Source organism: Eschscholzia californica, unplaced genomic scaffold (assembly GCF_041429995.1).
Source record: "Eschscholzia californica isolate CP2 unplaced genomic scaffold, dmEscCali1.0.p SCAF_2, whole genome shotgun sequence".
NCBI classification, from domain to species: domain Eukaryota; kingdom Viridiplantae; phylum Streptophyta; class Magnoliopsida; order Ranunculales; family Papaveraceae; genus Eschscholzia; species Eschscholzia californica.
The window spans coordinates 23,945,791-23,972,682 of NW_028238309.1; the positions used below are offsets into that span (position 1 = coordinate 23,945,791).

At 34.7% G+C, this 26,892-nt stretch overlaps 1 protein-coding gene and 2 long non-coding RNA genes across 4 annotated transcripts; all 3 read left to right on the top strand.

Moving 5' to 3' along the window:
- The first annotated feature begins 937 nt into the window (after window positions 1–937).
- LOC147557046 (uncharacterized) lies at window positions 938–1,959 on the top strand. The gene is made up of 2 exons (XM_086664112.1): window positions 938–1,713; window positions 1,821–1,959. Exons 1-2 carry the CDS (start codon window positions 1,020–1,022, stop codon window positions 1,853–1,855), a joined length of 729 nt encoding a protein of 242 aa, XP_086520238.1. The 5' UTR covers window positions 938–1,019; the 3' UTR covers window positions 1,856–1,959.
- Window positions 1,960–7,234: 5,275 nt separating this feature from the next.
- On the top strand, window positions 7,235–8,446 carry LOC147557047 (uncharacterized). The gene is made up of 3 exons (XR_015235025.1): window positions 7,235–7,368; window positions 7,487–7,526; window positions 8,110–8,446. It is a non-coding gene; the product is annotated as an uncharacterized LOC147557047 (long non-coding RNA).
- A 7,227-nt stretch (window positions 8,447–15,673) lies between these two features.
- LOC147557048 (uncharacterized) lies at window positions 15,674–17,803 on the top strand. 2 transcript variants are annotated; one of them, XR_015233834.1, is made up of 2 exons: window positions 15,674–16,298; window positions 17,390–17,803. It is a non-coding gene; the product is annotated as an uncharacterized LOC147557048 (long non-coding RNA). The 2 variants fall into 2 exon arrangements; XR_015233833.1 differs by having other exon boundaries at window positions 15,696–16,298; window positions 17,377–17,803.
- The last annotated feature ends 9,089 nt before the right edge of the window (window positions 17,804–26,892 follow it).

Below are 26,892 nucleotides of genomic sequence, written 5' to 3' on the forward strand. Positions count from 1 at the left end.
AGGGAGAGAATAATCTTAACTAATTTATGGTACATGTTTATTTGGCCTTTCTCCTTGACACATTAAGTTCCTGTTATATAATTTGTCCAATTTTGTTACATGGTTTGTCAAATATAATTCATGTCATCTCTGTTGTTTCACTGTGATGGCATTTATAGTTTATTTGGAACCAATAATACAACTAATTCAGGATCTTATTGCTCATCATCTATTAAGAGATAGATATTATAAGTAATGTACAACTAGAAGTAAATGGTGTATATGTTATTATCATCATAGTTGTATGCAATTATTTCGATCATTTGATATGTCATATATTCATATATTGACATGATATTAATGTATGCCAAATGACATGAACATAATGACAAGCTTATAAGTGCAATTTGACATGAAGGTTACACTAATTATTTACGGTTGGCAATTTGACATGTCACTTATTTATTTGAAAACGTGATATAAGTGTATGTCAAACTGCATGAGGGATTGTTCATGAATATGGAAACATTGTCATTTATTTTGGACATTGCATGTTTTATAGAGTAGCCACAGCATCTTAAAACATGTAGATGTGCGATAATTAATTTTATTTATCGCATCAAGTTGAAATGACGTTTCCACTTGCAATATAATTTTTTATAAATAATTATTTTGCCCCACAGGGAGATAATTATTTTGTAAAGTTATATTGGAATAGGATAGTAAAATGAAATATTAGATGTGTATTTTCTATGCCCACAGGTATGAAAATTTTACGGGTTTAATATTTTATTTATACTAGTCTTATTAATAAAGTATAGTAAATTCTTATGCAGTTGTAGCCTCTGCCCACAGGAAGGTTAGAATTTACTACTAAATTGACATTAGTTGATTTAGAACAAAGACAAATATTTCATATCTTGAATGTTTCTTTTGCAGCTATTTCTACTGCTTTTATGAATGATACTTCTCGTATTCCTATTTTATGTGGTGATAATTTCTCGGATTGGAAAGATAGTGTTCTCTTCACTTTGGGGTGTATGGACTTGGATTTGGCGCTTCGTGTGGATGCACCACCCGTCCCCACAGAATCAAGTACGCCTCAGGAAAGGTTGGACTATGAGCGGTGGGAGCGATCTAATCGCCTAAGTTTGATGCTCATTAAGTCTCGTGTGAATAAGAGTATTCAGGGTTCAATACCTGATTGCCCTCATGCAAAAGACTTTCTCAAAGCGGTTGAGGAACAATTTGTTCGCTCAGATAAGGCACAAGCCAGCACCCTAATGAAGAGACTTTCAGACAAAACTTTTGACTATTCTAAAGGAGTGCGTGAGCACATTATGGGGATGAGGGACATTGCTGCTCAGCTGAAACCCCTTAAAGTCGAGATTCCTGAGTCATTTTTAGTTCATTTGGTACTTAACTCTCTTCATAAGGAATATGGGCCTTTCAAAATCTTCTACAACACACATAAGGAAAATTGGTCAATCAATGAACTTCTGACCATGTGTGTTCAAGAGGAAGAGATGATGAAACATGAGAAACTTGAAAGTGCCCATTTTGTTTCTCATGCTAAAGGAAGTACCAAGAAGGGCAAACGTGTCAAGAATGTGCAGAACAAAGAAACTATGCCATTAAAGCATCATGGCAAACGGGTGAAATGTTTCTTCTGCAGAAAGGCTGGACATGAAAAGAAAGATTGCCTCAAGTATAAGAACTGGCTCGAAAAGAAAGGTAATCTCATATCTTGTGTATGTCATGAATCGTTTTTTGTTGATGCCCCAACTAATACTTGGTGGATTGACTCCGGTTCTACGATTCATATTGTTAATACCATGCAGGGCTTTCTGGACCTAAGGAAGCCGAAAGGAAATGAGGTTGGCATCTATTCCGGAAACCGGATGCGGTCTCAAGTCGAAGCTGTGGGGACTTTTAGATTAATTTTGAAAACTGGCTTTGTTTTAGATTTAAACAATGTTTTCTATGTTCCATCTTTTTCTAGAAACTTGATTTCTGTTTCAAAACTTGTGGATGTTGATTATGAATTTTTATTCAAGAAACCATATTTTCGTATTTTGAAAAATAATTTTTCTGTTGGTGGTGGAACTTTAATTGATGGTTTGTACAGAATTGATCTAGACCCCACTTTCGAGCATAATTATTTAAATATGCATGCAGATATTGGTATTAAACGTAATAGGATCGATGAGAACTCCTCTTCTTTATGGCACAGAATATTAGGTCATATCTCCATTGAGCGTGTAAAGAGATTAGTGAAAGATGGAGTTTTAAAAACTCTTGATTTTACTGATTTTGGTACTTGTGTGGACTGCATAAAGGGAAAGCAGACAAACAAGACTTCTAAGGGTGCCAAAAGGAGTTCTCAGATCCTCGAGATCATACACACTGACATATGTGGACCTTTTCCTACCCCATGTATCAACGGTCAGAGATATTTTATCTCCTTCATTGACGACCATACAAGATTCATGTACCTTTATCTTCTGTTTGATAAAGCTGAAGCTTTTGATGCTTTCAAAAGTTTTAAAGCAGAAGTAGAAAAACAAAAGGACATGAAAATAAAGATTGTAAGGTCTGATAGAGGCGGGGAGTATTATGGAAGGTACACAGAAAATGGTCAGATGCCTGGTCCATATGCTAAGTTCCTTGAGGAAGAAGGCATTGTTGCTCAATATACAATGCCTGGCACACCACAACAAAATGGTGTAGCCGAAAGGAGGAACCGAACTCTTATGGACATGGTGAGGAGCATGATTAGTAACACTAATCTTTCTTTATCCTTATGGAGTGAAGCCTTGAAAACTGCAGTGTACATCTTAAACATAATTCCATCAAAGGTCGTTCCTAAGACACCATTTGAATTATGGAACGGATGGAAACCTAGTTTAAGTCATTTGCACATATGGGGTTGTCCTGCAGAAGTGAGAATTTACAATTCTCACATAAAGAAATTAGATCCAAGGACAACCAGTGGGTATTTCATTGGCTATGCAGTTAACTCTAAGGGATTTAGGTTTTATTGTCCTTCACATTCCCAAAGAATAGTTGAGGCTAGAAATGCTAAGTTCTTTGAGGATTTTGATTCAAGTGGGAGTGATATTCCTAGACTGATAGAATTTGAGGAAAAACGATAGGAACTTGAGTTGCCTGTGGATACTAGAGATTTGGTCATTGTGCAAAGAAGTCAACCTGACATAATTGCACAACAACCAACTTTAGAGCAACCGGTTCATGAAGAACAAATCCCACAAGAACCTGTTCCACAGATTGAGCATGAAGATGTGGTTCTAAGGAGATCCTCAAGAACAAGAAAACCAGCTATTTCTAGCGATTATCTGGTATATCTCCAAGAGTCGTATTTTGACATTGGGCCTAAACGTGACCCAAATTCATTTTCAGAAGCCATAAATGGAGAAAAATCTGCACTTTGGTATGATGCCATGATGGAAGAGATGGAATCTATGGCTAAAAATCAAGTCTGGGATCTCGTTGAGTTACCGAAAGGGTCTAAGGCCATTGGCTGCAAATGGGTTTATAAAACCAAAAGAGACTCTTCCAGAAACGTCGAACGATATAAAGCTAGACTTGTAGCTAAAGGTTACACTCAGAAGGAAGGCATAGACTACCATGAAACCTTCTCTCCGGTTTCTACGAAGGATTCATTGCGGATTATTATGGCTTTAGTAGCTCATTTCGATCTAGAGCTACACCAAATGGACGTTAAGACAGCATTCCTTAATGGTCATTTGGGAGAGGAGGTATACATGGTTCAACCCGAGGGTTTTCGTGACAAAAACGATCACCATTTAGTTTGCAAGCTCAGGAAATCTATTTATGGACTAAAATAGGCATCCCGCCAATGGTATTTAAAGTTTCACAATGTTATAACCTCTTTTGGTTTTACAGAAAACATTGTCGATCAATGTATATACCTTAAGGTCAGTGGGAGCAAATACATATTTTTAGTCCTATATGTAGATGATATTTTACTTGCAACTAGTGATTTGGGATTGCTACATGAGACTAAGGAATTTCTTTCTCAGAATTTTGAGATGAAGGATTTAGGTGAAGCCTCTTATGTCATAGGCATAGAGATTCACAGAGATAGATCTAAAAGATCCTTAGGATTATCTCAGAAAGCCTACATCGAAAGAATTTTGGAAAGATTCAGGATGCATAACTGTGCATCACTTGTAGCGCCAATCGCTAAAGGGGAAAAATTGACTTTAAGTCAATGTCCACAGAATGCATTGGAACAGGGGGAGATGAAAGACATTCCATATGCATCAGCAGTAGGCAGCCTTTTATATGCACAGGTCTGCACAAGACCTGATCTTGCTTTCGTGGTGGGACTGCTAGGAAGATACCAAAGCAATCCCGGGAAAGAACATTGGAAGGTTGTGAAAAGAGTTATGAGATATCTTCAAGGAACTAAGGACTACAGACTGACCTACGGATATACTGACCATCTGGAGCTGGTTGGATATTCGGATTCAGATTTTGTGGGATGCGTAGATTCAAGAAAATCTACTTCGGGATATATCTTTCTTCTTGCTGGAGGAGCTATATCTTGGAGAAGTACCAAACAGACCATCCTCGCAACATCTACTATGGAGGCAGAGTTCATTGCATGCTATGAAGCAACGACACAAGCAATATGGTTGAAAAACTTTGTTTCGGGTCTCAAAATTGTCGATACTATAGAGAGACCATTAAAGATCCTTTGTGATAATTCTACTGCGGTTTTCTTCTCTAAAAACAATAAGAGTGGAAGCAGAAGTAAGCATATCGACATAAAGTACCTTCTTGTCAGAGATAAAGTTAAGGAACATGTGGTGGCCATTGAGCATATCAGTACTAAGTTAATGATTGCAGATCCCATGACTAAGGCGTTGCCGGCACAAGTGTTCTTAGATCATGTGGAGCGTACGGGTCTTTGTTAACTTATGTAATGCTTGACATGTACTTTCTTTGACTATTTAAGGTGTTCGGTTATTTTGAATAAATAGTTTTATTCGTGCACATAAAGAATAACCATCTTATATCCATTGTGATATTAAAGGAGGACCTGAATAATTTTGTCAGAAATTACTCATTCGGAAGTTATGCTCATCAAGTGCTTAGTTAGAGAACATAATGCATTGTAATACATGGAAGGAAGCATTCACTTATCAGAATGTGACCGCTATGATTCGTGTGATATGTTCTTTAATTAAGAATGAGTGATATCCCAATCTAAGTGTTTGTTTGGCCATACAGTCCATCACCCATGTACTTATGAAATATAGCATGTGGGCCAAGTGGGAGAATGTTGGACATGTCTCTTGTTAGAGACTAAGGGTGGCCCACATTCCTAATTTCCCTCTATTGGCTTTGACCAATTTACTGATTTGAATTCAGTAAATGATTGCTTACGTGGGTATTAAGAATATTTGGGAGATAAAGTTGGTTACAATAACCAACCCACTACCCCTTATTCGATGGAAAAGAAGTGGGAGTAGTTACCATAACTGAAGGTCCCTAACCCCTCCTATATTAATGCTTGTGTCTCTCCATCATAAACACAACAAAAAAAAACTTATGGAGAGGATTGGGGTTAGAAGAACTTCAGTATTCTGTGATTATCTTTGATCTCCTGTTTATCACTTAATCAACAATGGCTGAAGGTATGTAACTTCGCACTATTAGAATTTAATTTTCTAACATGGGTATGTTCAATTCCTTCAAAATATTCACTTCTACAGTGATACAACTCAATAAAAGATAGAGAGAGAGAGAGAGAGAGAGAGAGACAGCACCTGGAGAAAACCCTAACTAAACCTTCTTAACTCGAAATTGTTAGTGAGACATAAATCCTTCTCCAAATCGTTAGAGAGAGAGATAGTTGCATCAACCCTGGATTTGGGGAGTTTGAAGCAGCTTAACGAGTGAAGCTTGAAGTCTTCGTTAGTAATGGTGGCATTTGAAAGGAGGGATGAAGCCTTCGTTTTTTGCTTCCTCGTTTGCTGGTCGAATGGAGAAGGGAGTTTGGGTTGTGGTTATAAGCGCCTCACCATTTTTGCTCCAAGGCGCCCCAACTATGTGGTCACTGAAAGGTAGGTGTTGTTTAACTAATGGTCTTTTTAGTCAATTCACAAGTACTAACGGCGTAAATAAGTTAAATCTGACGGAAATTCCAAAAAAGTGGGAGTTTCAGTAATTATTAATTAAAGGTGGGGGTTTCAGTAATGTGTATTATGAAAAGGTGGGGGTTTCAGTAATTGTCCCTTAAATTAGAGAACGTATGCAGGTATTAACGTTTAATTGAGTAGGGTTTGTTCTCCGGCGAAATGGTTCTGGCAAAGCAAAAGAATAAGAACTGGTTTGGGATTCTCTTAGTCGATCATTAGCCTTTGTTAAGTATATACTCGGAACCGGTTGTCATCATCATTTCATTCTCCGGTCCGACAATTTAATGTCGGGTTTCATTTGGCTTTTGTTTATGGGGCATCCACTTCTGGTTGGGGGGACATGAAGATTTTGGATTAATTTAATTTTTCATTTTTTTTTTGTTGAGGATGGATCAATTTAATTTGATCTAAATAATATTTTTTTTTTGAGAATCCGGCTACGATCAAGGGCGGAGTCAGGATTCGAATCTATACAGGACTAGCCTAAATTTTTTTCAAACCAAATTTCTACGTAGACTACGTTAATCGTTACAACAAGACATTGATGCATCATGAAGATGTAATAAGCACGATAACCGCCTAATTTAAATCAGGAATGAAAGACGCTTAAAGCCCAACAACAAAGAGGCCTAAAGTCCGACAAATTATTACATTATTTATAGCCTAAATTACATAATCTTGATTATGCAAACCGCTTTCACCGAGGCTCTATCGCACGACCTCATGGACTTAAGATGGGTGTCCAATCGCTGCACCAAAGGCTGATGGACGATCCAAATAACTTGGGGAAATTTGCTGTTTGGACCCCCTTTCATATAATCCACTTGCTGTTTGGACTCCCTTTTTCCAGAGTTGCATTTTGGACTCCCTTTTTCAAATAAATAGTTATATATAACGGTTTAAAAATGTTTTGAAGATGAAAATACGATTTTACCCTAACTATATGAGAAATACTAAATTACCCTCCACATCACCTAACCCAACCTATTCTTTTAACCACAAGTTAACTAACCCTTAACATTGACCCGCGAGACCAAACTCTGGTAAAATGCAACCCGTTTCCATCTAAAACCAAAAAATCGATTGGCAGAAAGAAAGAAACGAGCTTCATCTCCTCCATTTACCTCCATCTTCTTCCATTATCTCTCTATAACTGGGAACCAAAATCGAGTACGACAAGGAAACCGAGTATCACTTAGTGAGTGAGAAAGAAATCGAGCTTCATCTCCTCCATCTTCTTCCATTCTCTCTCTAAAAGTTTGAGTATTTTTCTTGCAGACATCGATTGGGCTCTAATTTTAAATTTTATTTTGCAGAAATCGATTGGAAGATGTGTATAACAAGTTCGACTAAGCTGTAAGTTCTTTTTAGCTTTCACCTTTCTACAAATTACGAGTTTCATACAATTTTGGGTTCAAATATTTAGGGTTTCTGAAAATTGGAATTTTTTTAAATTAGGTTAGTTCTAATCTTAGGGTTCTTAAAATTGGGAGAAACCTTCAATTGAAGCTTTGATTTTGTTGTATAAAATGTCATGATAGAATTTAATTATAGAAACTTCCATTTTCCAGATAGAATACTGAATATGTATTGATTTCATTTCTTGTGATAGACATTTCTTGTATAGACATTTCTGTTTTAATCTTAAGATTCATACAATTTTGTGATAGACATTTCTTATATAGAATGCCATGATAGAATACTGAATATGTATTGATTTCATCTTTCTTACTTAGCCAATGAAAACGTCGACATTAAAACAGAGAACGTAGGAATATGGTGTATACTCGACGTTCTACACAACTACCACCTATAGAGACTAGTACATGAGAAGCTTATACTATCTACATTCTAATAGCTAGCTTGGTGAATATGCACATTAAAACCAAGATCCAAGAACATAATAGTATACTTACCCACTCTTATATTAATATGGCAGGGACTGCTAATGCTAGTGAAGGGGTTGCTAATGCTACCAAGAAACGAAAGAAGTCGAGTGGTTCTTCGACCGGAAAGCCAAGAGGAAAATCAAAGCATGGCGACATCAACATATCGCAAACGGCGTCAAAAGAAGTTGGAAGAAATCAACGTAATAGTAATGTAACAATTAATGTTACTGTGAACAATTGATTGACCCTATTTTGTCGTATTATTCAATGCCGAACCATTTGGTGCTACATGAGAAGAATTTTATTTGTAGCCATGTTTTTAATGAATTTTCGAACCATTTAGTTTTTTGATGTTGTTTGAAATAGTAAACTACTGTCTTGTGTTCATTTTGATGTTATTTTGATATTTTTCGGACAATTTGTACTCATTGAAATAGCAAACTACTGTCAAGATACTCCAATTGCTACTGCCAAGATACTCCAATTGCTGCTCAGACGAAGCTGATACAGCTCGTGCTTGCTTGATCCTATCCGTGGGAATTTCAACCCGATACGTTTACGCCACTTACAAGAAGACGTCAATGACAACGAAAGAGTCTGAAGCTTGGGAAGCAGCAAAGACAGCATGTGGAGGGTTGCATTTTCTTGCCATTCAAGAGAGCTTAGATTCAGATGATTGTGTTGGGTTTTGGCTCCTACTAGATTTACCCCCACCACCTATTTAATCACTTAAAATCTAGTGTGTTCAAGTAAGATGAAATACTATGTGGGTAGAGTTGAACTTGGATGATTATGATGAGTCTTGGTTACTTATTTAAATGTTTTTCATTATTGTAATGTTGATCAATAGTTGTTAGAAAGTGAATTCCAATTTTTTAGGATTTAGGTGGCTTTTGGTTCTTGATATGGAATTATGGATAGATATGTATCCTTAGGGGTGGGAAAATGGCTCGAGAGCCTGTCACCCAAATTGGATTGTTCGAGAGTCCATGATGGCTCATGGTTACCCGTTTCACGACTTGGGCTAGCTGGACCTGCACCCTAGGAATCAAGTAGTCAGGACTCAGGATGTCTGTGTTAGGTGCCCGGGTCACCCGGGCCGAATCACAGCTGCTTCTTTTTGGAATTGACTGGTAAAATCAGAATCCAATAAGTGTTATTATATCTACATAAATATCAATCTTTAATTACTGATTGTTATTGACATAATTACACCAAACTTTATAACAAAATGAAACAGAAACCCCACGAAAACAAAGAAAGAACACAAGATCATAACAGAACCAATAACAGATTTTCTTCATATTAGGTCTCAAGATCAACCCAAATTCTTTAAAACGCAGTAAAATTGATACTGATTCTGTCAAAAGGGAGTCCAAAATGCAACTCTGAAAAAAGAGAGTCCAAACAGCAAGTGGATTATATGAAAGGGGGTCCAAACAGCAAATCTCCCAATAACTTTTTTTTTTGTTGAGAACCTCCCAATAACTTGAGAGGCCAACCTGAGACCCAAAAACTAACATGGTTGTGTTTTTAATCTTCTATCTTCGTCTTTATCACCACTAACACTGCCTCGCGTACTACTACTTTTTATCCTTTTCCTCTCCGTCATTCTCCAATACAAAAATTCCTCACTGTCCCGAACAGAGATAGAATTCTCTTAGTTGGGAACCCTTCATTTGAAGAAAGAGATCAATTCATGTTCTTCAGACGAGGGAGAAACCCTTTACCAGAACAATGAGATGGGAGAGATTGGTAAGAGAGAAAAAAAAAATGGTAGTGGTCGAGGTAGCAGTGAACGAGGGTATAAAAGCGAACATGTTAATTATTAGGTGTCCAGATGAAGTTGCCCTGTAACCCAATTGGGTCAATTTGTAACTGGAGGTTGCTTCATACACTAACCTTAAAGTTGACATAAATGAGAAATGAAATAGTTAATTTACACAAAATTAGACGTGGTCGGTGTTACGGGGAAATAAAGAAATTTTCCACGGTGCAAAGTTTTGGGTGGAAACAAAAGTAATTTTGAACCTTTTGTTTCTTCCGAACACCCGAACCCATATACTTTTCAACTTTTTTTCTCTTCTTCCTTTCCCACTACCACCATCAACTCTGGCTACCTCCACCACCAATTTCGATGACACCTCCACCATCTTTGGCGACTCTCATTCTTTTTTTATTTTCCCTCTTTTTTCTCCTCTCTTTCTTTCTCTCTCTTCTCTCTCTTCACCGTCGAAGGGGAGGAGCCCCTTAGCTGGAGCGGAGATCTGGTCTCGAACCAAATCACATCTAGTTTATATTGTCTGTTGTCCAAAAGCATGAAAAGAAAAACTAAGTGGAAGTTTGATTGTCGTGAACTATAAATATTTAGGTATTAGTTTTCGATCTTTCATTCTGAAATATGTCAGTTCAAACTTAAATATCATATTTACCCCTCATTGTACATTTTCTTTTAGTGATGTAGGTAAGTTTTGGTTGTTACCTCATGGCACGTCACTTCAATTTGATATAAATAGTTGGTAATTGTAAGGACAGAAGGACTATCTTTATACACGTAAAGACTTTTTCGACAAACATCATTTTTTGGTTATAGATAAAGTTATCACTTTCTCATTCAAAATTCCATCTCTTTTATACCCGTTCAACCTTTAATTTATCACGACTTCGTTCGTGGCGAAGGCACGGGTTATGTCTAGTCTAACATATGGAAGAAAAAAAGAAAATAGAATTATTAATTACTACTTCATTATATTTGGGGTCCATGGGTATTAAGTCCAAAATAAAGTTCAAAAAAAGTTTAAGGTCCAATCTTCCCAGAAAATAGGTTTTTAGTCCTTTTCGTTTTGGAGGAAACATTGTTGATAAATAACGTGTTATGTATGACACATATAAAAAAAAATGAAATAAAGTATGGAAAACATAAAATAAAGTATGAAACTTTAACAATAAATAACAGGTAATTTATGAAACAAAACAAGAATTTTTCAACAGAAAAACACTTTAACTTTGAAGTCTAGATATACTTTAAATAATTTGGACTAAATATCCATTATAATTATTATTTTGGCTTAAAATCCTATATTAATATTAGGGGGGACTAAATGTGTGTTTAGGGGTAGATTTTTGGACTAGGAACCTAAAAATTCTTATATTTGTACGCCAATTGAAATTTTATGATTTCTCATGCAAAATGTATTTTACATTAAATTAGTGTGTATAATATGGAAAGAAATAATATTAAATGTGTAATTTTAATTTACCTTAACAAGATGAGCTATAAGGTTGAGTTCATAGCATGACATCTGACTCTACTATATTCTAAAATCAAGATCTTTTTGACATGAACATAATTGTTTCGTACAAGAGTAATGTAAACTCTTGAACTTGTGTAAAAGCTCATATCTTTTGGCTCTGAGTTTGTTAGTTTTATGCATATAAATACAGTCGTGTACACCCTCAAACTTCAATGAAGATATAAATTCATAGTTTTCCAAAATAGTACAATGTCAAACTCAATGATATGGCCCTTTTGATTTATGAATGGTTGTTCTATATAAAAAGTATAGTTAGAAAAACAGATATACCTAATTGGCCTATAGAAAGAAACGGATCTCATGACCGATCAATTGACCCCTTTGTAGCTAACCCAATCCAAGAAGAAAGGGTGATGTTATATGTAGACAACTGACTCGTTGTGCCAAACCCCATCATCATTCTATGTGAGAGTCTAGATGTACAAACTGTTCTACACTTAAAATTTCGACCAAATAACAAGCCCTAATCAGTAAGTAGTTGTGGTGCGTAGTTAATTGGCTCAATTATGTCCCATGGATAGAAAGAGTCACTTGGCCTATAGAAAGGGAAATGTGGATGTTAAATTCTCGATTATATGAGAGACACAAAGATAATTTAGAGTTCAAAGGTGTTTTCATTGATAGTAAGAACCAATATTAATAGAGAACTTTACATGAATAAGAATTACAGAAAAGAAAAATATATTACAAAGATGCTAAATTAGGAGGACACTAAATAGTGAAACAATATTCTTCGTGTATTGTAGTTGGTTGATGGAAGAAGGAAAATATTCTTCCTTTATTCTTGCTATTACTTCAATAAAAATAGTGGTAACATACTTGTATCTTTATCTAACCTTTAATTATCTTTGGGTTAATGGACTGAATCCTATAGCTTACTCTGTTAATGTAGTTTTTTTTCAGTGTTTACAGTTTTCTTCAACATCTCAACAAGTGTTTTCTCACTGATATGTTTCTAATTTATATCTATGTTATTTCTTTCTATTTTTTTCTATCTTTCAATCTCATGTAGTGTCTTTATATATCACATCTGAAAAATATGGTTTCTCATGGGGTATGTATTCTACATTAAATTAGGGCATGAACATTTTATTAATTTACATACATGAAAAAGAAATAATACCAAATGTTTAATTAGTGTGAACAATCTCATCCCACAAGCCATCCTTCAGGCAAGTCTTAATAGAACGGGTTATAGGTGTATACTAAAAACCAATTTATCTTTTCACATAAATACAGTTGTTTCATACAAAATTATACTACAAGCGAAACCTTGAATGTTTGTAAAAGCCCACGTTTTTTTTAATCTGAGTTTATTTGTTTTATGCAGATAAATACATATCATAATCCAAATGAGACGGTGATGTGGAGGAGAAAAAAAGTGGTTGAGGTAGATAAATAAAAAAGTATCGGAATTACAACAGTACCACAATGATACATTTAAAAGAAACACAAAAAAAATTAGTGTTTGGGGTCATCTTACGTTTTTCTTTCTTTAAAGTTAACTAATGTTACCGTTTGTTAGACGTCATTATCTTTTGATGGAAATCTTAATCAAAGTTTGTTGATGTCCCAAACTCAAAAAAAAAACATTTCATGTTCAAAACTCATCACTCACACTTAGCTTTGCCCAATTTGACATTACCAACGTTTCAGTTACTTCATGAGTAAAACGGACTGTAGAAGCTATTACAATATATGTTGTGCATGTTGATTTTAACAGTGAAAACTTAAGATAGTGTTCAATTTTTAGAATAACCATCACTTTGTAGGTTAGATAGATAATTAGCAAATACTTATAGATATTACAAATATAGCAAATAAGAAATGACGAAAAGACAATTAACCCTATAAACTTCATTGAGTGTACATCCTATTGAATAATCCATATGAGCAGATTCAAATGACCTGTTTCCATTGATATGGTTCGTAAATATATTGTTTGTTTTTGCTTTTTTTTAAAGAAACAAGTCCATAATTGTTATTATTTGAGTGTTATTTTTATTGTTGAGAGACACGACCTAGAGGGACTTTCCAAGATTACATTGCATCTTCTCAAGTTGAAGTCTTGAAACAACTTCACATGATTTATTTGCTACATTTATTAGAAGAGAAAATTGAAGACTAAGGAAATAGAAAAGAAACAGAAAAAATATAGAGTAGCCTTAGACTCTTAGTTATGCATCATTTTTGTTTCTTATAAACAAATTGACTTGTCTGAATTTTCTCATAACTAACACCAGGGAGGTTGCTAGAGAGACATGGCTTCCTAATCCTCTTACAGATGTAATGGATTACACTTCCCTGTTCGTCTCGTATCCGGTTATCCGCAGACTAGTGAGCCAATTTGTACAATTTATCTCTTTTAATATAGATAATATAAGTATTTACAGTTTCCTTCAACATCTTAAATTTTTTCTCATTGATGTATTTCTAAATTGTAGTTATCCATTTTTTTTCTTTCTTTTCATGTTCCTATCTTATATGGTGTCTTTATATCTAAGATTTGAAAGAAAAAAAATAAAATAGAATCATTAATTACTAGTAATCATTATAATCCTATGTCAAATGAAATATTATCATTTCTCATGGAAAATGCATTGTACATTAACATGGTGTGAACATTTTGGACATTTTATTAGTTCACTACATGAAAAAGGAAAAATATTAATGTTCAATTAGTATGAACTTTCTCATCCTAGTTTAAACTAAGAACTCTTTCGGGAAGTTTTAAAAGAGACCCTATAAGTGTGATAGGTGATTCCGTCGAGGCATATTTTAAGAGAGAATTTGTGACGGAAGGAGGTGCCTGTAACACCTTTGAGAGGCGCCTATAAAACTCCTCAACACTTTTTTACCTGAACACAATTATTCGATACAAAAATTAAACTACAAGGTAAACTCTTGAAATTTTGTAACAAACTAACAACTCTGCATCTTTTGACTCAGAGTTGGTTAGTTTTATGCAAATGAATACAACAATACATTCCCAATCTTCTCATCTGCACTCTATGTGAGAGTGTAAATGAACAGACGATTCCACAGGATCTACACTTAAAATTTAGACCAAAAAACGTGCCCTAACAAGTTGTAGTGACGGGCAGTTAATTTGCTCAATCATGGCGTATAGATAGCTAGAGAGCCCCTTGGCCTATAGAAAAAGAAAAGTGGACTCCTAACGAAGGGTGGGAATCGAACAAAGTGCTTGAAACCCAGCCTAGAATGCACGCGTTCAATGGGCTAGGAATTGCCTAAAGTTCGTTTGATGCGCTAATAAACTGCTCGAAACTCGAGGTGGGCTCTGCCTCTCGGCCCGTTAAAATCTGGTGGGCTAGCCTGACCCCCTAACATGATGATTTTGAGATAAAGAAACGATAAAAGGTTAATTTCGAGAATAAGTTTATATGTGAGATAAACAATGAATTACAAAAATGCTAGACAAAAAATAAAGAAAACACAAATAACCGAACAAACAGCAAGAAACCTGGACTCCTACCTAAGGGTGGGAATCGAATAAAGTGCTTGAAACCTGGCCCAGAATGCTTGTGTTCAATGGGCTAGCGAATTGCCTAAAGTTCGTTTGATCCGCTAGCAAACTGCTCGAAACCCGAGGTGACTCTGCCTGCCGGCCCGTTAAAATCTGGTGGCCTTGCCAAGCCCCCTAACATGATGAGATAAAATAAAAAGCTAATTTCGAGAATAAATACATAATTATCTAGAGCATTCTTCATATTTTAAAGGGAAAACGATTGTTTAGGGTGAAAAAATTATCATAATAACTAAAAAAACCTAGATTTTTTTCTATTAGAGCATCTCCAATGGGACACTCTAATAAACACTCTAAAAATCTAGTTGTCAAGTGTCAAATAAAGATTCTCTTTCCTAGTGTCAATATAGAGACACTCTACATTTGTTTGGTCTCCAATGGAGATCTCTAAAATCTCTTACTTAATACACATGTCCCTCTTCAATTCAAAAGATAAAAAGTAGTTGAAAAGCAAAGTTTTCTATTGGTTGAAATAATAAAGTAACACTTAGAGAGTCTCAAGTAGACACTCTCATTTTAGAGATTCTCTCTCTAGACACTCTATAATAAATGTGTCCAACTCATGATAGAGTGTGTAACAAAGTGTTCCATTGGAGATGATTTTTTAACAAAAACTCCAAAGAGTCATATGTGGCACTCTAAGTGTTAGAGATTGAGTGTCCCATTGAAGATGCTCTTAAGTAGAAGTTACCAAAATTTTATGTGTAATAATAGGTAAAGTTTGAAATAATATTGATAATTATCAATAAGCTCAATTCTTTTTATTTTCATTCCCAAAATAACCCCACCCTCCAAAACCGTTTTCTCTAAAAAAATTCTGAAATTTTGAGGGGTTCCTTTTTCTTCCTTCTTCTTCTCTGATTCTTCTTCTTCGATGCTTCTTGTCTTCGACTTCTTCTTCTTCTTGATTCTACAAAAGTTAAGTTCAGGTTCGTGTATGATGTTGAGGATACAAACCCTAGAAAAACGAAACCCTAAATTTGGTGACCATGGATCTTATGTTGTTAATTAGCTCCGTTTTCAGATAGATAAGTTGATCAATTATATGGTTTTATGCTTTAAGATGAACTCAGATTTCTCTCTCTCTCCGGGGGAATTTACTGGTAAGATCAATCTTGCTGATGTTAACTTTATGCAAGAAGGTTCAATTTGGTAAATTCAAATCTTATGTTAATAATACAACTGGGGAAGAGTATAAATTGCTTCCTACAACTATTGCTGCCACTTCACATAATTAAAACTGGATTTCATCAAAACTCTCATGTTGGAAGTGGTTTGACCGATTGTATTGTAAGTGTGGTCTGGTATTTTAGATGCATGGAAAGTGTTCGAAGAAATTCCAAAACAGATTTGGTTCTTTGGAACACTATGATATCCGGTAGAATTTCAACTTTTCTTTAACTATGTTGATAGTAGCTTCTTCGTCAATTTTGAGTTCATATTTTCTATCATTCTTAGTAAATAACAAAATAACCATAGAAGTTAGATGAGAGATTTGAAGATGGAAGATAGAAAATTTATTTCAATCTTTTCATCATTTGCTAACGAAAAAATAAATCTACGATGTATTGGTCTTCGAGTCGTATATTTGCATTTGAGTGTCACGTGAATTTAGGTAAGCTCCGACCAAAAGCAAATATTGTTTGAGCTCTAAACAAAGAGATGAATATTTGAAGAATGATGTTTGTTGTTGGACTATCTTTGTAGTTGTTTCCCGATGATATTAGTCACCATTTTGGATAGCAATTTATCTTCCCATCCTTCAGACTTTATCCCCTATATGGAGCATATATTAGATATTTGATTTGATCAATGATTTAAGGTGAAATTTTTTAGTAGAATGCTTTCAAGCTTAGTTAATTTGTCGTGCTCTCAATGAGTTCACTTAAAAGCGAGAGGTTAATCTTATAGAGTTATAGAAGCATTTTGGTCTAAAAACAGTAAGCATGACATATTGGCACGGTTCAAGGAAGAAGCCGGTTTGATTGTTAAGCTAATAGTACGAGAGTTTCTCACATGTGATTCTCTGAATAAGAGTCGATTTTTACCTGCCAAAAATTAGTTTTTCCGTTTTGTCGATCAAGCTGAAGTGCAAAACTGAAATATTTAGTGAACGGTGCTCTTAGAAGAAAGAAGGTTTTTGTTATTCTTGTGGTCCTGTGATCCTGTCTATCATAAATCGAAACAGAAAAGCATAACACGTCTTGCATAGGTTCTAGTCTTCTAGATGTATGAAACTGTAAATTGGTCCGAGGAGTAACATCCAATCTTCTTTCCGAAAGAAAAGATATGGGGTGTAGTGAAAGCTGAAAATTTTGTTCACTCAACTAATAAACACTTGGTAACTTTGTCAAGTAGCTTCATATGTTTATATTCTCCTTCCATGAAATTTGTGTTGTAAAACATTTCTTGTTTGCATAATGAAAAGCTGCAATCTAAAACTTATTATATATAAGAAATGTGGTGTAGGCCATGGGCGAAGTGTTGCAGTAACATGTGGTCTTTTAGTCGAACTTGGCATTGCCGAGGACTGGAAAAATGCAGAGCAGATAATCCGAGAAAAGAGGCTTTGTATTCGAATGAACTCTTTGCATCGCAAAAGCTTGGAAGATTGGTCACAGAATCGTCTCTCATCGTCTAAAAGGAACAAAGGTGGTGGGGTGGGTGTGAGTTCTATTTTACCCTCTTCTGGACACAACTTAGAAAGGCCAACTACCTTTCTTTTACTGAATTTGGCTTCGTAGTAATAATACGTCTTCCTTACACTGTTATCTCTGGATTTTTATTCGATAATTTCTTTTTCCTTCGAATATATGTATTTTGAAACTCAAATTTATCTGTCACTAAGGTTATATGTTGAATACAAAAATATGGTTTATCAAATACTATGTCTTTGACTTGCTAATTAAAACCTTCTTTATCATAGCTAATGAAACCCTAATTAGCAATTAGATGCTAAATGTCTGACCTCCTTATCCATTAGGTTAGCTTTTGTTATTAGCAAACGAGACAAGTATTAATCAAATTTTAGATTTGTATAGAAAATCCTAGGTTGGGTACTTGTATCTTTTCTCTCTACTGTTTTATTCTTGTAGTTAGCACTGCCGTCTCTTTTTGATGGTTTATATGCCATCTTTTTGATGGTTTATATAAAACCATAACGATAGGTGTTGTAATGAAAGTAGTGAAGAGGGCCACCAAAACCCTGATAGCAAAGGTTTGATCATTTAATACTTGCAACAAAAGATTGCAAGTAAACAAATTATAAAATGAAAAAAAAAATGCAAATATTAGAAGTTAAATTATATATCAACCACTAAGCAAGAAATGAGAAACGACCCGTAGATCACACTTGGCCAATGGGGAGCATGAATTAAACAATACTCTTACAAAAATCTTTCGGGACAAGAATTAAAACACAAAAGCTCCGAAAAGAGCATGGATACTTTGTGTGGGTAAAAAAACTAGATTTCGTACACATACTCTTAGTTTATATTACCGATTTTCAAATCGAGTTTGCAAAATATACAACTAAATATTATATTCTACAAAGCTTGCAAATCATGTTTGCAATCTATATTTTGCAAACACAGTTTGCAGTTTACATTATGCAAGCAAATGTTTGTAGATCAGATTATTGCAAACACGTTAATTTGCAGAACAGATTGTTGCAAACACGTTAATTTGCAGAACAGATTTTTGCAAGCGCGTTTGCAGAACAGATTGTTGCAAACGCGTTTGCACAACAGATTTTTGCAAACGCGTTTGCACAACAGATTTTCGCAAACACGTTTGCAGAAAAACGTAAAGGAAAAAAAACGGGGTTTTTTTTTGGAAAAAAGTATTGAAAGTAGATCTTGCTAGAAAGCTAATGAAAAATCATTTCTAAATATATAATTTTTATAAGGATCCGACATCTCACACAAAAGTTGTATCGATTTAAAATTTAAAGAAAAATAAAAGAATTTAGTTACACAAAATGACAAAAAGGAGTATTTTAGTATTTGCACACTTTTTGACCTGAATAATAATTTTCAAATGTTTTGTGCTTTTCTACTCATTTTCATTATTATTTTGACCTTTCTAGAAATTACCCTTATTTTAAAATCATTCTTGTTGATGAATGGGGGTAACACTGCTCTGACCATGGGAAATGGCTCTAATAAGCCCTACATATCTGGGTATTTTTGGTGAAGGAAGATTACATCATGGCCTTTAACAATAAAAACCCTAAGCATACGGGTTGGAATCATCTATATATAGCGTACGTGTTGTTTTTAAAGTGTTCTTCTTGCTAGTAGTTTACAGCAACCTAATAATCCCTAGGCATATGGGTTTGAATCATCTGTATCGTTTAACTTTTTCGTAACGGAGAAAAATCAATTCTGGTTGTTTCAAAACGAACCAGATCTGGGATTTTGGTTGAGAACTATATGATTTTCAATTTCAGACCTAATTTAGGTCTAAATAAAATAAATATCGAACATAGCTTTTTCGCATAATCTACCATGAAGGTTTCAACTCTTTTTCTTCTATTGTAACCCCATGTTAGAAGTGTGATGAATGTGAGAAATAATCACAAAATTATCTTGAAAAAAAAAACCGACGAAGTAACTTATCGACTATTTAATCACAATGATATAAAAAAAATCATTGGTATATGATAATCACAAGAATAACTTCGGAATTAAAAATCGTCAAAGTAATTAATCGATTATTATGTCACATGAAGGTCCGGTCGACCTTCAACAGATCTGTTAAAGGTTCTAGAGAGAGAGAGAAGAAAGAAAGAAAAAAAATTATTTTTTTTAGAGAGAGAGAGGGAGAGAGAAAAATAATTATTTTTTTTAGATTTGAAATCGTCGGCCGGAAATTGGCCGGCGACTCTCGCCGGAGAAGATGATGAGTTGGCTAGAAGATGAGGTGGCAGAGAGAGGTTATGAGATGGAGGAGAGAGAAATGTTGACTGGTTAACGGTGTTATAACGAAATCTTAAAAAAGGGTGCCATATGGGTATTTTTGTTAATCTAAGGGGCTAGGCAGGAAGTTGGTCACAAAGTTGGGGGCCATTTGGAAAATAACCCATAAATTTATAGTTTTCTAAGATAGTACAATGTCAAACTCAATGGCAAGTGTCATGACTCTTGAACTCATGTAAAAATACCCAATTGACCTAATTGTCAATCTCAATGGTAACAATGTCAAAATAGTACAATGTCAAACTCAATGGTAAGTGTCATGACTCTGTCAAAAACTAAGGCAAACTCTTGAACTTGTGTAAAAATACCTAATTGGCCTATAGAAAAAAAAGGGAGCTCATGACCGTTTAGTTGCCCCTTCGTAGCTCACCGAATCCAAGAAGAAGGGGAGATGTTATATGTAGACAACTGACAAAATTTCGACCAAACAACAAATCCTAATTAATAAGTCGTTGTGGTGGGTAGTTAATTGGCTCAATCATGGCCTATGGATAGAAAGAGAGTCGCTTAGCCTATAGAAAGAGAAACGTGGAGTCCTAAGTAATGTAGGAACTGAATGGAGAGGGAGAGCTCGAAATCCGCCCTACATTCAATTGGCTAGCAAATTGCCAGAAGTTTGTTCTATGGGCTATTGAACTGCTTGAAACTTTAGCTCGGTTCTCTCCGCCCGACCTGTTAAAATTTGGTGGGTAGGCCTGGACCCTAACAAGTTAGAAGTACTAGTGAACTTTAGCTCGGTAGCTCACCATCACCTCTCCATTAATGCTTTCATTTTGGAATTATTAAAAAGTTGAAGAGATATAGATTATTGATGGTTATGTTTGACTAACCAAATTATAATTTTTTGCTAAACGAGAATACTTGATAGATATAAAGACTAAATCCTGTAATCGAGGGCCAAATTGGTACAGGTCCTAACTAAATATGACCTCGGTTTATCTGTTTCGTCCGCAAAAGTTATTTAGTAAGATATGTATTACATTATGTTATATTACCCTGCATGATAATTTTAACATAAGTAAAATGTAAAAGGCTAAGATAGTGCTTGAGTTGGAGAATAAGTTTATGTGTTATAGATTCTATCTCACTGATACAAAATGGGCAGAAACCCAAGATATTATTATAATGTTACACAACAAATAGAGAAAAACAATTAACCGAGTAAACGGAAACAGAGTGTAGGTGTTATAATTCTATCTTACTGATAAACAAGTTATCCTACCAGACTAATTTTCTCCTAGTTATATAATAAAAACCCGACATGAGACAATCTTGTCATTTTCATAAGTTTAATATTGTTTGTTTTATCTTTTGATTCCTAGTTATACTACAACTTAGTAGAGTAACATAATTGCGCATCAATTTCGCCTCATACTGGGTAGTTTGCGGGCACGTAAGATGAGTTGTGTAGTCTATCTCCATCAGTATAACTTTTATTATTGTTTACATTTTCCTCCAACATCTCTAGTGTTTTCTCATCAATATGTTTCTAAATTGTATATATCCTTTTATTTTTTTTGTTTTCTATCTAGGGTGTAATCTATTGTCTTTATATCTAAGTTTTAGAAGAATAGAATAAATGGAAGTATTAATTATTGTCACAATAATGATTTGTGAAATGAAATTTTGTGATTTCTCATGCAGAATGTACTCTACATTAAATTAGTGGGAATATTTTGAACATTTTATTAATTTACCTACATGAAAATAAAATAATACTCCATTAAATGTTTAATTAGTATGAACATTTTCATCCTCGTCACTGAGTCATCCTTCCAGCAAATCTTGAAAACCAATCTCAACTAGTTTAGTTAAGAGCAGGAAATCAAACTCTACTAGTCTATATTAAAAACAAACTCCTTTTTCCATGAACAAAATTGCTTCTTACAAAAAAATTTTTAACTACAAGCCAAACTCTAGAACTTTTGCAAAAGCTTGCATCTTTTGGCCTTGAGTTTACTAGTTTTAAGCAGATAAATACATACTCCATACATTCGAGTGAGAAGCTGATAGACAGACCATGGACAAGTGGGTAAATGAAAAAAAAAGGGAGAATTTGACATACACCCCCACTATTATATGAATATTAGGACTACACCCCCACTTTTTGAAAACTTTTGATATACACCCCCACCTGGACGGAAACCGTCAACTCAGAGTTAAGTTGGGTGTGTGTGAAACACACGCGCCAACCATGACGATTTTACCCTTTTGTAGTTGTTGAAATATTTTGAGCGATTTTGACTTACACCCCCACTATTATATGAATTTTTGGACTACACCCCCATTTTTTGAAAAAACAAAATTTTTCAATTTGCCCTCCAACGATCATCTTTTACCTCTTTTCTTATAAACTTATTTATCTTAGACAAGCTAAAAGATCAAAGCGAAAGAACTATTTATCTTATATGGGAGGAACTTATTTATCTTATTTGTTTTTGAAAAAACAAAATAGTTCTTTCGCTTTGACCTTTTAGCTTGTCTAAGATAAATAAATTTATAAGACAAAAGGTAAAAGATGATCGTTGGAGGGCAAATTGAAAAATTTTGTTTTTTCAAAAAAATGGGGGTGTAGTTCAAAAATTCATATAATAGTGGGGGTGTATGTCAAAATCGCTCAAAATTTTTCAACAACTACAAAAGGGTAAAATTGTCATGGTTGGCGCGTGTGTTTCGCACACACCCAACTTAACTCTGAGTTGACGGTTTCCGTCCAAGTGGGGGTGTATATCAAAAGTTTTGAAAAAGTGGGGGTGTAGTCCTAATATTCATATAATAGTGGGGGTGTATGTCAAATTCTCCCAAAAAAAAATGCTAGCCACTTTTGAAAAAAGAAAAACAAAAAAGATTAGGCCAAAACGAACTGCTTGAAAACAAAAAAAATTGGTCACAAATTGAGAACCAAAAGTAAATTGATTCAAAACCAAATTAGAAGTTAAACTCTTGGCTTTAAGTTTGCTACTTTAGTGCAAATCAAATATCCTCGAACTTTAGAAAAGATATAGAGTTTCATGTATTTCCTCCCTTGGGTAGAATAATGCAATTTCAAATTAGATGATAAATATCATTACTCTTTTGATTTATGAATGATTGTTTGTAGTGTTGTTTATCGATCTGCATGGATTTGACCCAACACATACAGATGACGGTCAGCCGGTCAGGGCAGTTCGTGTTATATTCTGGGCTTGGTCTGGGTTTGATTTTGAACCGACGGGTTAGTCTGGCTCATCTGAATTTTCTTTATCTTTTTCTTATTTACTATTAATCACGTGGCTTGGGTATCTTGATATTAGAAAAGGTGGGTGACTTAGAGAAATAAGAAAACTATGTGGGGTGAAAAATTCTGGAAGGTGTAAAATAATTTTTTTATCCAACACACCCTCCTTTGTTGCCGACAGAGAGTCGCCGACCGGCAAAAACACAATTACAAAACCAAATTACGTGTTAAACTCTTGGCTTTAAGTTTGCTACTTCTGTGCAGATTAAAAATCTTCCAACTTTAGAGAGGATTTGTATTCTAGGTTTGTGTATTTGTTCACTTTAACATAATAGTGTTGTATCAAACTAATGACGAATGTCCCAACTCTTTTGATTTATGAATATTCTTTTTAAAAAAGAAAAAGTACAATTAAAAAAGAGCTATTTGGCCTATAGAAAGAGAGTAGGGAGCCCGTGATAAGTTATCTAACCTCGTCGTAGCTGAATCAACCACCTAGAAGAACAGGATTTTGTTATTGTGTCGAACACAACTAGGTCAATGTACATTATATTGTCGTGGACGAGTTTTACGGGACATCCACAGCACAATGCTTTTACATCTGCGCAGAGATGCAGAAAGTGATAATAAGTACATCTCTATATTTTTCTTCTCCGGTTTCTTCTTCTACAAAAATTGATAGAAGGGTTTATCGTTTGGAATTTAGCGACTCATCCCTAATGTCTAATTAGTGATACTTTTTTTTGGTTAGATATTAGTGAATCCTTAATTCTGTATTACGAAAATAGCTTTGCACTTATTAATTTTTTTTCTGACTCTTATATCACTACGCCAAACATAACACTCCAACTTCGGTCTTCCCATGAATTTTTGTATCTAGTTTGTAGTTTCCCGGCTGACATAACACTCTAATTTCGGTCTTTCTAAGAATTTTTTAATCTCATTAGCAAGTTCAATTTAACTTTTTAATTTTTCGTTTGATTCATAATTCTAATTTTTTTTTTTGTATGTTTTGAATGTATACAAGTTATAATTAATAAAAAAAACAACATATATCAAGAGGTCACTATCAAATTGGTTACACTCGAAAACATCAATTTTAACGTAAAACAAAGAACAAATTAGAAGTTAAATATTTTTTCTTAGAATTTACGATTTTTATGATTGGATATGTTTTACATTATTTAGTCTAAACGATCGAATGTGGTTATATTATGTTGGAAGTGTTGGGGTTTCCTCCTAGTGGGAAAACCTAGTTTGATTTGGTTATAAAAACTAAAACTGGACTCAAGTTTGTTTTCTATAGGTCGATGAGATTAAGTTTAAGGGGGAGTAAATATATGTATTATCCTTCATCTAATTTAGAAGTGTGAAAAAACACAATTACAAACACATAAGAGGAGAGGAAAAGAGGTATGCCAAGCGGAGGTCTGCGATAGGGTTGAGTTTTTAGCACTTACAACTTTCAGTGTTCAGGAAATCCGAAGATAAGATCTTTTCCAATTGAGCTAAATTTTGCAGAGGTATTCCTGAATTATTTATCTAGCGTTTGGACGGCTGGACTGGTATTTGGTGGACAGAATCCTAGTGAATTTAGGGTCGTTTGGACTGCAAATTTCTGGGTTGTTTTAATCTTTCTTGTGAAGTTTTTTTCGTTTTTGAAATTGATTCTTTTAGAGTACGAGTCTCTGGATTTGTTTTATTGGAACAAGGAGAACGTAGTTTGTTCCTCAATTTCTTATTATGGTGGATTTGGAGTGGACTACTTGTCTCGTGATTTTTACTTTTCATATTGAGGAGGTATTCCACGTTAAAATCGTTGTCTTATTTACTTTATGTTTTCGTTTGTTGCTACCACTATTCTACATATTTTTTCCACAAACTAACACAAGTAGGGAAAACTTCTACCGTCGCACCTAGTTTCCCAACATACACGATGGGGATTGCATGCTTCCCCTTCGTGCATTGACTAAAATCTAGAAAATGAAACTCAAACAGTGGCATGATTCTATCTAGGGTAATATCATTAACTATCTTGTACACTATCTTTTAATCGTGTTATTTCTCTTTTACACCGATTAAACATGAGAACTAGTTATCGTACCTGTTTTCTCTAGTCCTGATGTTCATGTATACATGTCCATATAGAAGAATGTTTGCTCTGTATTCATTATTTACCCGTCCAATATTTACAACACACAGGAAACATCTCTGTATACAACAGTTTAATGATTTTGACATGGAGAGATATGATAAGAGGATTTCTTCTTTTCGCAAATGAAATATAGTATTTTTGTCTCGAATCCAACACATAGTGGGTGGAAACTAACTTGGTAACCACTCCAACTAAGGATCATCGACTGATAAGGGATAGTGTGGAATTAGAATGACCAGAGTGACCCTTATCTGGCACAGCGGCGAAGCCAGAAATTTTTATGTGTGGGGGCACTTTTTAGTCAATGTCAATGAACTAATTCCATAATATACGATGATAAGAATCGAAAAGCACATTATCAATAAAATTGTAGTTATAGTTAAGATATTCCATGGTATTTTTGACGTATAACAAACTATATCTTTAATTTTCTCACTAATATGGTTGGGGGATCTTTCTGCAAGAAATATTAAAACAAAAAACAAAGAAAATGAAAGAGAGATGAAGATATAATGGTGAAGACTAAGATAAAACGACGAAGGAGACGATGAATAGGAAGTGATCGTAAGGGAACAAAAAAGAGAAAAATCCGACAAGGTTAAAATGTTTGAGGTTAGTTGGAAAATTTATCATCTCTACTAGACTATTTTAATAAATCGTTCATTTTGAGGAGGTCAAATATGAATTAGCCCAATTAGTAAGAACCAAATTAAGCCCACCATGGTCTTCATAAGGAATTTTTGTATAAGAAATCAGTTCAAACCAAAAAGTCTTTCATTTAACGTTAAGTGGTAAAAATTCTAGGAAAAATGGTTGTGTATGAGATTCAATCCTGTGACATTTATGTAACTCAAATAGTCTAAGTCTTTCACCATCTAAGCTAGGAAAATATTTTGTTATTGAAACAGAAAAAAATACATAACGTGGCTAGTGCAACATAGTACAAATCACACACAATAGAGTTGCGGGGGCCTATGCCCCACGGGCCTCTATGTGGGCCCGCCCATGATCTGGCATCATTCTTAGATTTGTAAAGTTCATCTGCTCTCCGGGAAAGAAATCTACATTTTCTATACAATATTCGGCTGTTAACTTTTGCAAAATCCTACACTAATGCGAGGTCAAGTATGCTAGTGGATAATTAAAGAGGGATTGGGTTAACCATCCAAAATGAGGGAAGTATGCTAGTGGATTAATTAAAGAGGGATTGGGTTAACCATCCAAAATGAGGGAAGAAATAGGTTTCCCTCATTTTGGGAAAGAAATCTACATTTTCTATACAAAATTCGGCTGTTAACTTATGCAAAATCCTACACTAATGCGAGGTCAAGTATGTTAGTGGATTAATTAAAGAGGGATTGGGTTAACCATCCAAAATGAGGGAAGAAATAGGGTTCCCATCCTAAGTAGTCAAAAAATGAAAGGCAGGTCCAAAAAGTCAGGTTGGGAAAAAAAATGACGAAATGGCCCTTTGGAAACAAAGTATTTACGGTTCATGCCATCAAAAATTACAAAATTGGCATCGAAATTTTCTCGGGAAACGATTTTTTTTTTCTGAAAAAGAATCTGACAACCCATCCATCAGAATCTGTACTGTTCAGAAATTTACGGAATTGGCACC